Source organism: Leuresthes tenuis, unplaced genomic scaffold (genome assembly GCF_036924035.1).
Source record: "Leuresthes tenuis unplaced genomic scaffold, fLeuTen1.0.hap1 SCAF_21, whole genome shotgun sequence".
In the NCBI taxonomy this organism is placed as follows: Eukaryota; Metazoa; Chordata; class Actinopteri; order Atheriniformes; family Atherinopsidae; genus Leuresthes; species Leuresthes tenuis.
Window position 1 is genome coordinate 2,804,272 of NW_027325375.1, and position 13,027 is coordinate 2,817,298.

The 13,027-nt window shown below is 41.4% G+C and overlaps 1 protein-coding gene across 1 annotated transcript; it reads left to right on the forward strand.

The window, feature by feature from the left end:
* Positions 1-120: 120 nt before the first annotated feature.
* On the forward strand, positions 121-3,357 carry plac8l1 (PLAC8 like 1). The gene is made up of 5 exons (XM_072375605.1): positions 121-135; positions 824-1,056; positions 1,427-1,659; positions 2,625-2,761; positions 3,100-3,357. Exons 1-5 carry the CDS (start codon positions 121-123, stop codon positions 3,229-3,231), a joined length of 750 nt encoding a protein of 249 aa, XP_072231706.1. The 3' UTR covers positions 3,232-3,357.
* The last annotated feature ends 9,670 nt before the right edge of the window (positions 3,358-13,027 follow it).

A 13,027-nucleotide genomic window follows, 5' to 3' on the forward strand; every position in this document is an offset into this window, starting at 1 on the left:
AGTTTATCCTTTTTTTAGACGTGCTTAACAAAGTGAAACGGAGTCAGCTGCTTGTGTACATCATTCACAGCTTTGAGGTCAGTTTGAACTGTGCCTCCAAACCTGAGATGGTTTCACAACATGTCTCTCCACCACGTATGAAGCCCCACTGCCTGTTTTTTCTTCTGTAATCCACTCCCCCACACGTAGTGCATCTATCTAAATGAAAAGGTCAATGTCAGAACACAGGAAGCGAGTCCCCTCTAAATAGAAACCACAGATGTTTCACTGCTTCTTTCCCAGCGTGTCACACACGGGGGTCCAGCACGAAACAGGTTGAAATTTCAGATACATTTGTTGAACAGGAGCAACATATGGGCTGCATGCTGGGGTGCTGGTTGGCCTTGTAGCCTTAAAGCACGAAGGTTCCCAGTTCAAATCTTGTCTGGGGCCTTTCTTTGTGGAGTTTTCTCAGGGCATGAGTGGCCATGTTCTCTGGCTTCCCCCCAGAGTCCAAAAATATGCGTGTTACATTGATTGGGGATTGATAGGTGAGTGTGTGTTAGACCTGTGATGGATCGGTGACCCCAAACCCTGAATAAGAAGAGGATATGAAAAATGAAAGTCAGGGGTTGGACAAGCCGGTTGACTTGAGCTTCTGCTTTACATCCAGATTATTACAAATAAAAACGTTTTCTTCTTGCTTCATTCCGTTTTTTCTACATCATCAGATGTCTTCTGACCTGCTGGAGTGTGCCTTAAATACACATTTGCATTATTCTATCCCAGGCACCCTGATGTGTGTCTGCTCCTTGTGTATTTGCTGTGTTGGCCGGGTGCTCAGCAAAGTCTCAGGCAGAAGACAACCACAAGACTTATCTCAGTCACGCAGCTTCTGGCTGAGCCATCTGACTGCTGGTTTATCTGCTCCGACACACACCCTCTCACTGGGAAAGTGTCACTCCTCCTCCTCCTCGTTCCTGCTGACTCCTCGCTCGCTCTCCTCTCGCCTCCTTGTCTCACCCGTGTCTGGATGCCAGTCGACCCTATCATGGAGGAGACACCAGTCACACACCAGTAAGTGCTTTTTTTGTTCTTACCTTTTCATTCTTGTCAGCACAGAACACAACACAAGTGCAGCCAACAGGTCTTTTATCTTACCCTGCTTTTCCATCTCACCGTGTTTATCCTTTTAGGTCTCTATGATGTATGATAATAGGAAAAAATAACAGGAGCACTTAATCTACTTGCTCTTCTTGGGATAAAATGTCAAAGTTACGATTTTGTCTTCACTGTAGTTTTCCGTGAAGAATTAATTAAACCTCTATTAATGGGAAAGTAGGACAGATAATTAATTCAAGGTTGATTTAAGGTTGCCTCCAACCAGTTGCAGGTTAATTCATCTACCACCTGTCTGAAGATAGCTTTGTTGAAACTGTTATCTCAGACCAGAACCGTCAGCCATTAAGGCTTCAGAGGCGGCGTGTGAAGGCGAGGACGAGGGGGGCTCCACCACAGGATGTGAAGATAACTGGAGGTCAAACGAAGTCCCTGCGATGACGGACCCGGTGCTCACACAGCCCGGCCTCGGCGTCACCACGACGACCATAACCACCATCACACAGACCGGAGGGGACTGGAGCACCGGCCTGTTTGATGTCTGCGCAGACAAGACCACATGTAATATGAACGCTCAGACACACACGCGCACGGGCATGCAAAAAGAGCACAAACTGTGTGATTATTACACACAAAATGCACTCTTTCAAACTATCATACGGAATGCAGTTTGGAAACGTTTACTCGGTGCATCCCAGCTCATCACTTATAGCTGCCTCCTTGCTGATGTCACAGTCTTGGTTAGAATATGGTGTCCATTCACCAGCCACCCAGACCTCGGTCCATCTGGACCATTCACCGCAACATGGCATCTATCAGTGAATTACACTGATGATAGATGAATCAGTGTGAAAACGTGCGTTTGCGAACCTGCTGCAAACTGGTTCATCGTGAACTGCCGGGGTCCAGAGACCGATGGAGCATCGGATCACCGCAGAGCGATAACTTTATTAAATCTGTGCTTTTGATACAGTGTAAATGTCTTGTTGAAACTTCTACCTTCTTGCATCCATTCTCTAAACCATTTCTTCATTGAGTCAGCAGTCGCGTTTCAGTTTGACTTGAGTTCAGTGGTTGATTCAAAACCTCTGTAATGAACTTTGGTTTCAGAAAAATCTTTATTTTAGTCACTTTATTCCATGTGAACTTACTGGATAAAGCCTCTATCAGAGGGTTTCCCTTCCATCCAACGAACTGGCTGAATAACAACTATGTCTGACACTTTCACAGTTGTCTGGGGATAAAGAAGAACTAAAACAAGTAAAGTTTCACTAAGAAGTCTAATATTAAAAGTCGGTTTGGAAGAAATCTGTCGGAATTAATTTGTGTAGTAATTTGGAACATGGGGATGTTTTTAATGTGAAGTTTCTATGAAAGGAACTCAGTGTAAAAGCCAATAAATCATCACTGATCCATTCTGGTTCCCTTTTTAACCTGACGAACATTTTAATTAGGTTTGCTCGTCTCAAGTAAACAATCACTGTTACCCGCTCACGTGCTGTGCTCCTTTGCGCCTGTGCTTGAAGGTATTCTTGGGGGTCTGGTGCCATGCTGCTTAGACCTGAGTTTAGCTCACCAATATGGAGAGTGTCTGTGCATGCCTCTTCTACCAGGGTCCACTTTTGCCATCCGGGTCGGGATCAGGGAGCGCTACAAGATACGGGTGAGTGTGTATATTTGCATGCAAATAGATATTTCTAAGCAAAAATTGACGATTTGTGTTTCTTGTCCTTGAACGCACCAAAAATGGGAGTTTTGATATAGTTTTGAAAAAGTAAATCCAAGCAATCAGAGTGCAGTGGAGGGATTTATCAGAAGGCAATCACAGTCTTTTTGTCTCCAAATGATGATAGCTTCACTCGATGCACATGAGCTGTTTTTCTGTTTTCATGTGGATAATATTCTGAATGTACTCCTGCTGCCTTGCTGTGCGTGCATGCATGCTTTGTCTCTGTGTTTGCATGTACGTGTGCACCTGCTGTGCTGCATGCTCATCCACAGGGAAGTGCATGTGAGGACTGGACCACAGTGTATTGCTGTTACCCTCTGGCTGTATGTCAGATGATAAGAGAGATGAAGCGGCGGATGAAGACTCAGACGTATCATGTGTCTACTGCACTCGAATCCTCTTGAAGAGACTGTGGACAGAAACCAGGGCCTTTGCTTTTACATTGCCACAGAGATTGGTGGGGGCCAACAGAGACCAGCAAGAGAAATCAATACTGTTAGGTGTGAATTTGCTCTTAAATGCCCCTGAGAGTCCTTTGGAAAATGATTCAAGACAATTGTTTTACATTCAGAAATGACCTGAAAGGACGAACTTTCATTTATAGCTTGAACAAGAAGAAGAATCACAACTGTAAGCTCTGAACCAACACATAGGTCTGAAAACGCCCTTGGATGTTGTTAGATTTTCATATTAAACAACCTATAAACTGTTGAATATTATGATAAACCTCCATTATATTCTGTTTTCTTGCTGAAACTTTAACTTATCAGGTTTTACACATCAGGACATGATGAAAAAAAAGCAATTTGGTCCTTATCAGGTCTTAAACTTTGGTTAATTACAGCCATTTACACCGTGGCATTATTTTTTTAAACCAAAACCGAGCCAAAATGCAAAAGTGGAGTGTAAAAAATGAATCCCTCCATCTGATTCAGTCGCTTGTACAACCGCCCTTAGCTGCAGTAGCTTCGCGTATCCATTTTCAGGATGAGCTTGTTAGTCTTCCACATCACTGAGGAGGAATTTTGTTCTGTTTTTAACCAATCATGCTGCTGTGCAATTCGATCTCATCTTTCCAAATGACTTTGTTCCAGAAATCTGGTGCTTTCTTCAGTTATTAGCTGTGTTGCCATGTTCTTTTTAGAGAGAAAAGGCTTTTTTTTACCCCTGACAACCCTTCTAAACAAGCCATGCTTGTTCAGTCTCTTTCTAATTTTGCACTGTCACGAGCTTAAACATTCAAAATGCTAACAGAGGTCTATAGCGTCTGAGATATAGATCTTGTGTCTTTTTCTGAACATTGCATGGCCTGACCTTGGGGTGAATTTGCTGGGAAAATCTGTCTCTCTGTAGGATGATGGGCTCCAAATAGTTTGGAGATGGGCTGATTACCCCTCCCAGACTGATGGGCAGCAACAGCTGCGTCTCTAAGGTTACTGCTGATGTCTTTCCTCCTTTGCATTGTGTTATCACACATCTCAATGCTCCAGAGCAGCGAACTGCCAAAGCTTCTCATTTTATCGAGGTGCTCACACTTGCTGATGATCAGCAGCACCAGGCTGCTACTTATTCTCTTCAATATTATGGAAGCCATGATGATGCATTTAGTTTTTCACTCAGTACCTCTGCATTTTGTCTTTGTTTTGTTAAATGAACAATGCCATAATGTAATATGTCATGTAATGGGTTTTAATAATCGTATCTTATAAGATAAGATGTACTTATTTGCATTAACCTTATTAGGCCTAATAAGGACTTATTACTTCTTCGGATCAGTATTTTTTTCTAGTTATGTGCTGGCTCGTGAAACTATAGAACTGAAAGAGAGTGTACCCTCTTATTCACAGGACTTTAAAAAAGTCTTTCTAAAGAATATTAGATATATTTAACTATATTTATAAGCATGCAGTTAATTTTTCCTTAATCCAGACGAAGAGATGCAACATTTGCTGAGACTGTCATGTTCAAAGTCAGCAAACCTAATTAGCAAAATGTTGCATTACCAAACCATCAGATTATTGTCTGCTTTTTTCTATCTTATTTGTATAATTTGTATATAAAAGTCATCTTCTGTGACCGCTCCAGTTTGATTGGGGTACACGGTGCTTTTTAAAACATGACAGTTCAGAAGAGGTCGGAGGCAATATTTCAAATAAAACTTGATTGTCACATTGAAAAGTCGAAGGAGTCAATGTAGAGAAGCTCCACGCCACTTGGGCCTGACTGAATAAGTCATTTGGTTTCTTCAGAGAGTGTAATTGCAGAATCCTTTTCCTGATTAGCCAGCATACAGACCACAGTGAAGCTACAATTTCAACTGGACTTTGAGGATAATGAAGCCTATTTCCATCTTTCAGTTGTTCTTTTTAACCCCGTATTTCAACCTGAGGCATTCGATCATATTATTAATCCAATCTTGTTGTGCTTCCCTGAACCTGAAATGCCAACCAGACTGACCGGATATGAAAATATTATTGCTTCACAAAAGCAGATGGATCTTGAAAGGGCAAATATGTAATTATTTAATTCTTACAGATGTGGTCCCCAAACTGGAAGCTGCTTCAAATGAAATAAGGAAGAAAACTGGTTTGGAGTCAAAACCTGAGAAAGATGTGAATAACTAAATCTGGTCCCTGTTCACTGAGCTAATCTGACGAATGGTTGGAAATCACTGCAGTCGTCATATGTTTAATGACCTATCGGACTGATTCGATGATGGATTTTAGTACGTCAAAAACCCTTGTTTAGGGAATCATAGAAAAAATTAATACAAGGTGATGATATGGTGAGGGGAAAAGAGCAGGTTGGTGTCTGGAGAGCGACAGTGAGTAGGGGCCGGGCCTTTTGCTGAGCAGGGCCAGTGTAAGGAGCAGAGTTTGAGAGCTTTGGGAGCAGAGTCCCACCAGGCAGGACTGCAGTAAAGTGATGGAAGACAAAAAGAGTAGAGGGGAGTCGGCAACAATGCAGAATGCGTCAATTGAGATCAAAACTTGGCCAGAAGCACCATAATGGATAACAGGGAAGGCACAATGAAGGCGTCAGTGCTCACTATGGTGGAACTCTGATTATACACCTGGTTGTAGGACGGTTCATCCATGTTCCATCACTTTCTGTTTGCTTAAGAAGGTTCTTCACTAAGTGAAATGATCCAAAAGAATTGTAGATCGCAGCCATGATAAGACCAGTTCAAATGATCTAAGAGCAAAGGGAGGGAGCTTCGATGCTTCTATCATCCTTTAATTTAAATTCAAACAATAAGAGCAGCAGCAATCTACAAAGAGACCCTCGTTTTTTTCTCAGTACAACTGTAATAGCTTGGACTGATGTAGATAATTATGAGGACAGGATGGGTTTCTGAGCATCAGGTCACCAGAACATTTTTTCCCTTTGATAAAGTAATATTTCATGACATATCGTGTCATACAATTCTGATATTTGACATCGCCTCGTTGAAAGAAAGCAATAATATCACAATAGACCCAATAGTGTCTAAAGCACTTTTTGTGGAATACCTTTTGAACAGTTTTAGTCTCACTACTCTACTCACACTTCTCCTACCAGCTCTCCAACAATGCTGAAGAAAAAGTGTTTTGGAGCAGAGATGGATGCCATCTGACAGCTAATGGAACAAGATGAGGCCAATAACACGTCTTGTACAGTGTGTGTAAACTGTTCCACATTTGTTAAAATGGACAAATGACTTCGGAGTGTGGCCCTTGTGTCACATGTGGTGCGCATGCTATTTCTATCCAAGTGCACTCACTGTTAACTCAGAGTGCTGCCTCTTACTGCAGGGCAACTACAGTAAATATACACCAAATCTCAGCTGCTGTCTGATTTTTGTGCTTGTGTATTATAAGGTCCATAACAGTTGTGACAGTATTGTCACCAAAGTGATAATGTCATCCACAAAGTGTCTGCGCAGGCTCCTTTGCTTCTCAGGCAGCCCCGGATGAGGAGATATATGTGTGCAGCTTCTGCTCTGAGCCATCTGGGGGTTGTTAGCAAGCAGGATCTGCCTCGAGCAGGATTACATTCAACTGCTGTGGGAGCATTTTTTCCTCGCTGAGCAATGACCATGATGCTAATGCAAGTGATTAAGCATCAGTAGCTCTCAAATTAGTTGGTAAATAGGAAGCAAATCAAAAGCTCTCCGAGTGTCCTACCAGATCATTCGATCTTTGTACAGAGTAGTGTTTAGGAACTGAGGAGACCAGCTGCTGTACTGCAAAGTGAGATGTTTTCCCTTTCTCACTTGATCAGGGACTTCGGCTGCTTAAGAGTTCAGGGTCTCCTGAGCTGTAGTTTTAACTTTTTTTAACTGCCAAATGTTTTCAGAGGACTGTACTGCAGGCAGGCCGGTTTACCATTCTTTCATTACGGAGCCCTGCTGTGGCAGTATGTGCAGAATTCACTGTCTTGTTGAAAAAAGCAAGGCTTTACTCATTAAGATTTAATCTGGTCTGCAGTACATGATCCTCTAAAACCTGTAGATATCCAGTATCGATGATGTTTTCTTAATAGTGAAAGTCACAACCCAGAGTCACTGCAATTAGGACACCTCAGTTTAGTTTTTATGTAAAAAGCAAAGTCACGTGGTTTGATTCAGAAAAATAAGTAGCTGGTTGAGTTTAGTGGAAAAAGAAAAGAAAAGTTTAGCATTAAAAACGACCCCTCCTTCACAAACTATCACTATGTCATATAAGGGCAGAGACACAAGGCAAGTGGGAATGTACATATGATACATAACTTTAGTTTCCAAACATTCCCGGGCGACTGGGCTGTTTGAATATTGCTCTGATAACCAGCTGAATGGACCCTCTGTGTCAATAATTTGAAAGTAGTTTGGCCTGGGCGGTAGTCCTAGACCATGCTACACACAGTTTTTCTTTGCATGGTGAAGTTTTATCAGCTGAAATATGTTGCCAGCATATTGTTCAAAATAAGCACATTTTTAATTTTATAAAAATGTTTGTTATATGTTGTCTCTCTGGCTCTGACTTCTCCATCCAAAGTGGTGACAGTCGTTCTGATGGACATTCAACTTATCCTTAAAGCAGTTATTCTGTAGACTCGTTCTTTGCAAAAACACATTTCAGAACTTTACCTGAGATGCTATCTCCTGTAGCCAGGTGGAGAGGAACAGCAACATGTTTTCCACAGATAGAAGACGTAATCATGATTCTGTCCGGCCCATTCACATCAGTTAGGACAGGCTAAATAACAGAGACTCGTCACCACAAACTACAGTCAACAAGAAAAACGGATAAACGTAATCTTCATGAAGAGAGTCCTATGCATGACTGTTATCTTGGACTTTTCATCTCATTGTAATGTGCTCTCAAGTCTTATATAATTAACCAATGTTTTAAGGAAGAAATAAAAAAAAACATCAAAAGATACAAACCTTGCTTTATTCGCTTTTTTTTAACCAAATCAATTATCCAAAACACTCATTTTAACAGAGCCTGAGCCTGACGTCACCTCTGCCAGATGCACTCCCATGTCTGAACCATTAGGGGGCAGTGTTGGCCCAGATCTGGGTGACTCTCCTTCGTCCAAAACTGAAACTGCTCAGCTCAGTTTTAAGTGCTGATGTGGGGTCAGAGTTGGGATTTCCACAGCAGCGCCAGAGGTCAGCATCTTGAACAGTCAAGCCCTTCCAAAGTCAGCAGTCAGACAGGCATCATAAAATATCAGATCCCCTTTCTTGCTGTTTCAGCAAGCAGGCGACTATCCCCACAGAGGCATCAGGTGTAGAGTATGAGTTGCTATCGATAAAAGCCCCTCAGGGAGGTGGGTGTGTGTGGGTGATGCATGCAGATGTATCAAGAAGTGCCCTTCCCATCACGGTGCTCCTCATCACAAACTGTTACTCGCAAAGAGAGGCAGCCAAGACCAACAAATTATTTTCTAAATATACAAGGAGCCAATGTTGGAGCCTTTGAGCTTTTTTACGGTATCATTTTTGTCTTCTTTATCTCTCAAATCAGCAGATTTATCTCCCCCTCTTGCACGTGTGATAAATGATTCTTTCCCTCCATCCCCCATCAAATCTATAACCTCTCCATCTTTTATTTCCGCCTCTTCTTCCTCTCCCTCTGTTGCTGCCTCCTTAAGGTGCATTTTAGGCAGAAAATGAGAGAGGGAAGGAGAGAAAGAAAGGTGTGTAGAGACCTGCTAAGCTGGAGCAGTCGTTCCCCCTGGTGATACTTCTATCCAGGACAACAAGCACCACCTGGGGTTTACATAACACACAAACCCCCCCCACACACACACAACCTTACCCTCTTTCATCACATCACTGTCTCTCTGATACCCTTTTGTTTCATCCTTGTCTTTAACTCTGTATACCTCTGTTTTTCAGTGAGCATTCCTCCCATCATTGTGGCTGGTTTGTTGTTTAAGTCTGGCAGCTGGACACCTTGAAGGTTTGGTGGACTGGACTTGTTTCAGGTGTCTTTGTACGGGTTGATGGACACTCAAATCAAGCAGTTGTAGGAATTTTGCTTCTTGTTTTTGTTCTGATGGTTGATTATCTAACCTCTGTCATGCCTGGGGCTTATGATTGCAGAGATTTGCCTGTTTTTGCAGCGCTCGTGCTGCAGCAGGTCTCGATTGTTTGCTGATTAATTCGTCCTTATGTTTCTTGCATGACAAGAAAAGAAGGAGGGTTTTATTTTTGTATTTTTTAAGATAATTAAATATGCTGTGCATTCTTTGAGGTCATTAAGAACTTCCTCCAGCATTAATTAGGACAAACAAATACAGGCCACCTTTACCATTTTGTCATGGATCATAATGAATTATGTGTGTGAACAATCTATATTTCTGCAAGCATTCAACCTGTCAACGATAAATTCAGTGATGACAGTGAATTAATTATAGAATATCTATATTTTCATCTCAGTACTGGAGGCATAGAATATGTCACCTAAAGATTTGTCCTAAATCAGTCCATGTAACCTATAACCTATCAGAAAAATAAAGATTTAACTCTACATGTACACTTATGTGTTCATTCAAAATTCAATTCATAATTAATTTCTATTCAAGCAGTGTCATTTTTTTGCACAAAAGGACATAAACCTGCCATGAAAGGTATAATGAACTCAGTGCTGTGACTATAAATGCAGAAATGCTACCATTTCTAACTCAGTTTGATTCATTCATTCGTACACGCTCATTAACCAGAGCCTTTGACTGCCATCACAACAGTCAAACGCTTGTACCAGAGTTCACTAATGAGCTTTTTCAATGTCTGCACTGGGATTTTGGACCACTGCGCTCTTGCAACAATTTCCCAACACCTCTCAGGATTTTATGACCATTGTTAACAGACACAATGGGGCTGAATAGAGCAAATACTTTTTCCCCACAGAAAAGTTGTGTGGAAACTCAGGAGACCGGGGGACACGTGTGATAATGTTACAACAAATGTTGAACATGAGCCTCAAAGACATTTTCCTTTCATAGCGAATGTTATTTATGGAGCCAATTGATCACAGAATTCTAAACCCGAATGTATTTGTGTCCTGTGCCAGTGAACCATAACTTTCAGTTGTAAAATAAATTTTAGATCAGACTGTTCAGTATTCAGAGTCTCATCTTCTCGTTCTCCTCCCCTCAGCGCAGACAGGAGGCTGTACAGTAGCTTCTGGCGCTTGTGGTTAGTTGTGCAGTGCTGCAGCTGTTGAAAATCCGGGACTATGCAGGATGTGGAAAGAAATCTGGATACTTGCCTTTGGAATAAATTAGTCTTAGTGCTTTAACCGTTGTGACACGATTGCATTCTGCTGCTTGATGGGACCAAAGAGCTCGTAAGATGCAAATTTCAGAGGGACCACAAAGATCTTTTGGCCCTTAAGAATCTAAACTTTTTTGTGTCAAGAAAAGTTTCTTTCTTTTGGAGTAGCAGGCTTCTTCCCTTTCCTGGATCCTGGACACAGGCTAATTTCTGTGCATCAGCAACAACTCGAGGCCTCTCGCTTTCACACTGAATGTGGGTATACAATGGCTGATTCATGTGCTCGAGTACATGGTTTAGATGGTTCTTTCACCAAATGAAAGACACTTTCCTGTGTAAACAATTATATTTTCATATCATCTGACCTCAAGACTGACAACCAAAAGCTCCCTTTTTTTCTTTTGTTTTCTTTCTCCTGGTGATGAGCTTGGACCACTTTTTCTTTTATCTTGCTTTGCTCGGTAGCTTCTGAGACATGAGAACACATTTTAAATGGCCTTCAAGTGTTTCTTTCTTTTGTGGGCAGCCACAATATGCCTGTGGAGGTCTTCAATAGGCTCCTAGCTTTTAATCATGACTTGCAGCTGAGTAGCAACAATTTATTGTTGATTAGTTTGTAATTTATTATTATTTTTTAGAGGCTTAAGAAGGCATAGTGATCTTGGTCTGTGGATTTCTGTAACATGGTTTGTGGGTTTTATTTTGTCATACATTCTGCATCAAAGGTAACCTTACTTCCAGTTTTATTTTAAAGAAATTGCCCCCTTGTGTTACCCTTCAGTTTAGCCTCACGTCAGCTTTCACACCAGCTCCCAGATTACTGATTGCCACACCTGCCCTGCTTTAGTGATTATTTCCCCTCAGGATATATTCACCAGATTGTCCTTAATTTCTTGCTTTGTCTTTGTTCTTTGTTGTGGTTCCATGCATATTTTTCCTGTCCCACTTGTCCCACTTGTCACAGTGTCTGGGACACCCTGCCTCTGCAGCGCTTTAAGTTTTGTATTAAAGCAACTGTTCATTTGTGTCCTCTCTTGTCTGCCTCCAGCATGGAGTCTAGATTTGGATGATCTCCCCAACTGCTGCACACAACTGTTTGTGACACATGAATACTTTTGAACCTAACGTTGTTAGGAAATATTAAAAAATTAATATAAATTAATATATTCCTCCCATCTAAATGTATTTCTTACCTTTTTTTGTCATTTGTTCATGTTGTTTTAAGCAACAAGATGATTTATGAATAACTTTAATAGAAAAGGGTCAACCTCAGATTAGTTGTGATGTGATGACAGTGTATGCGGGAACTGATCAAACACATGGCGAGAGAACTGTAGATTATGAGCTTTAAAAGTTAAAAAGTCAGGGGGAAGCGGTTAGGACAAGATCAGGATATACAGTCAGCACACAGAAACCCAGTTATTTCACAAAATCAACAGAACAGAGAACCAATAGGACAATTTATAGTTACTTCAAGGCCTCATTTTTATTCTCCTGAATAAGATGTCACCCCCATGTCGGATTTGAAAAATACCACTTTCACTAAACCACCACCTTGGAAGTTATATTTTGTGCTCCACTTGTAAAAACGTGCATATTTTAAGGTGAGTACAGGTTATGTGATGATGGGCAATCAATGCCTCAGAGGCCTCCTTTTGCTGCAGCTGTGTGGTCACCTTTTGGGACTTCTCCCTGCAGACCCACACTGTGTGATGTCTGTGCAGAGCACAAGTCTTTAACATCCAGCAGAAAACCTGAGGGGGTAAACACTCCCTTTGAAGGTGCCACCATGGCTTCTTTCTTGTGACAACTTCAAAGTGAATGTTTAGGTCGTTCCTTCAGTTTGCCAGAAGGACTTCTTGCCATTTCAGAGTGCAATGAGAATTCAAACAGTCACTTCCCATGGAGTCTCCCCCTTACAGGGATCCCTTCACCTCCAAGACATCTGTGCTTGCTGGGTTTGTTCATAAATGTACAATAAGCTACCGGTGAAAAGTCTGGACATACCTGCCGGTTCGTTTTGAATAAAGTGCGTAGGTTGGTGTGCTGAACTGCTGCAGCATCTAATTAGTGGGTGTCAAACTGAATTCATGAGCAATGAAAAACAGAGCTGCTGATAAATTCAAATAAAAAAAGAAAACAGAACTGCGTGTATAGCTATCAGACATCTGATTGCTCTGTATAATGATAAGCTATTATAAGCTATTAGCTAATATGAGTAGCCTCACAGATATCGGCACAATTTCCCTCCACATTTTGTAAAAAATGCTTATTTTCATATGTGATGGTTTAGGCTCGGTAACAACGTCTTTGTGAACAAAGGAAGTTCTGTCCGTCTTCTTTTTAAACTTGCTTTCGATCTTTATGCTAAGCTAATAGCCTGCTAGCTCCAGCTTTCACTGATTGTTAACTACTTATTTATCTTCTCAATTCATCAACACTTTATGGTGATT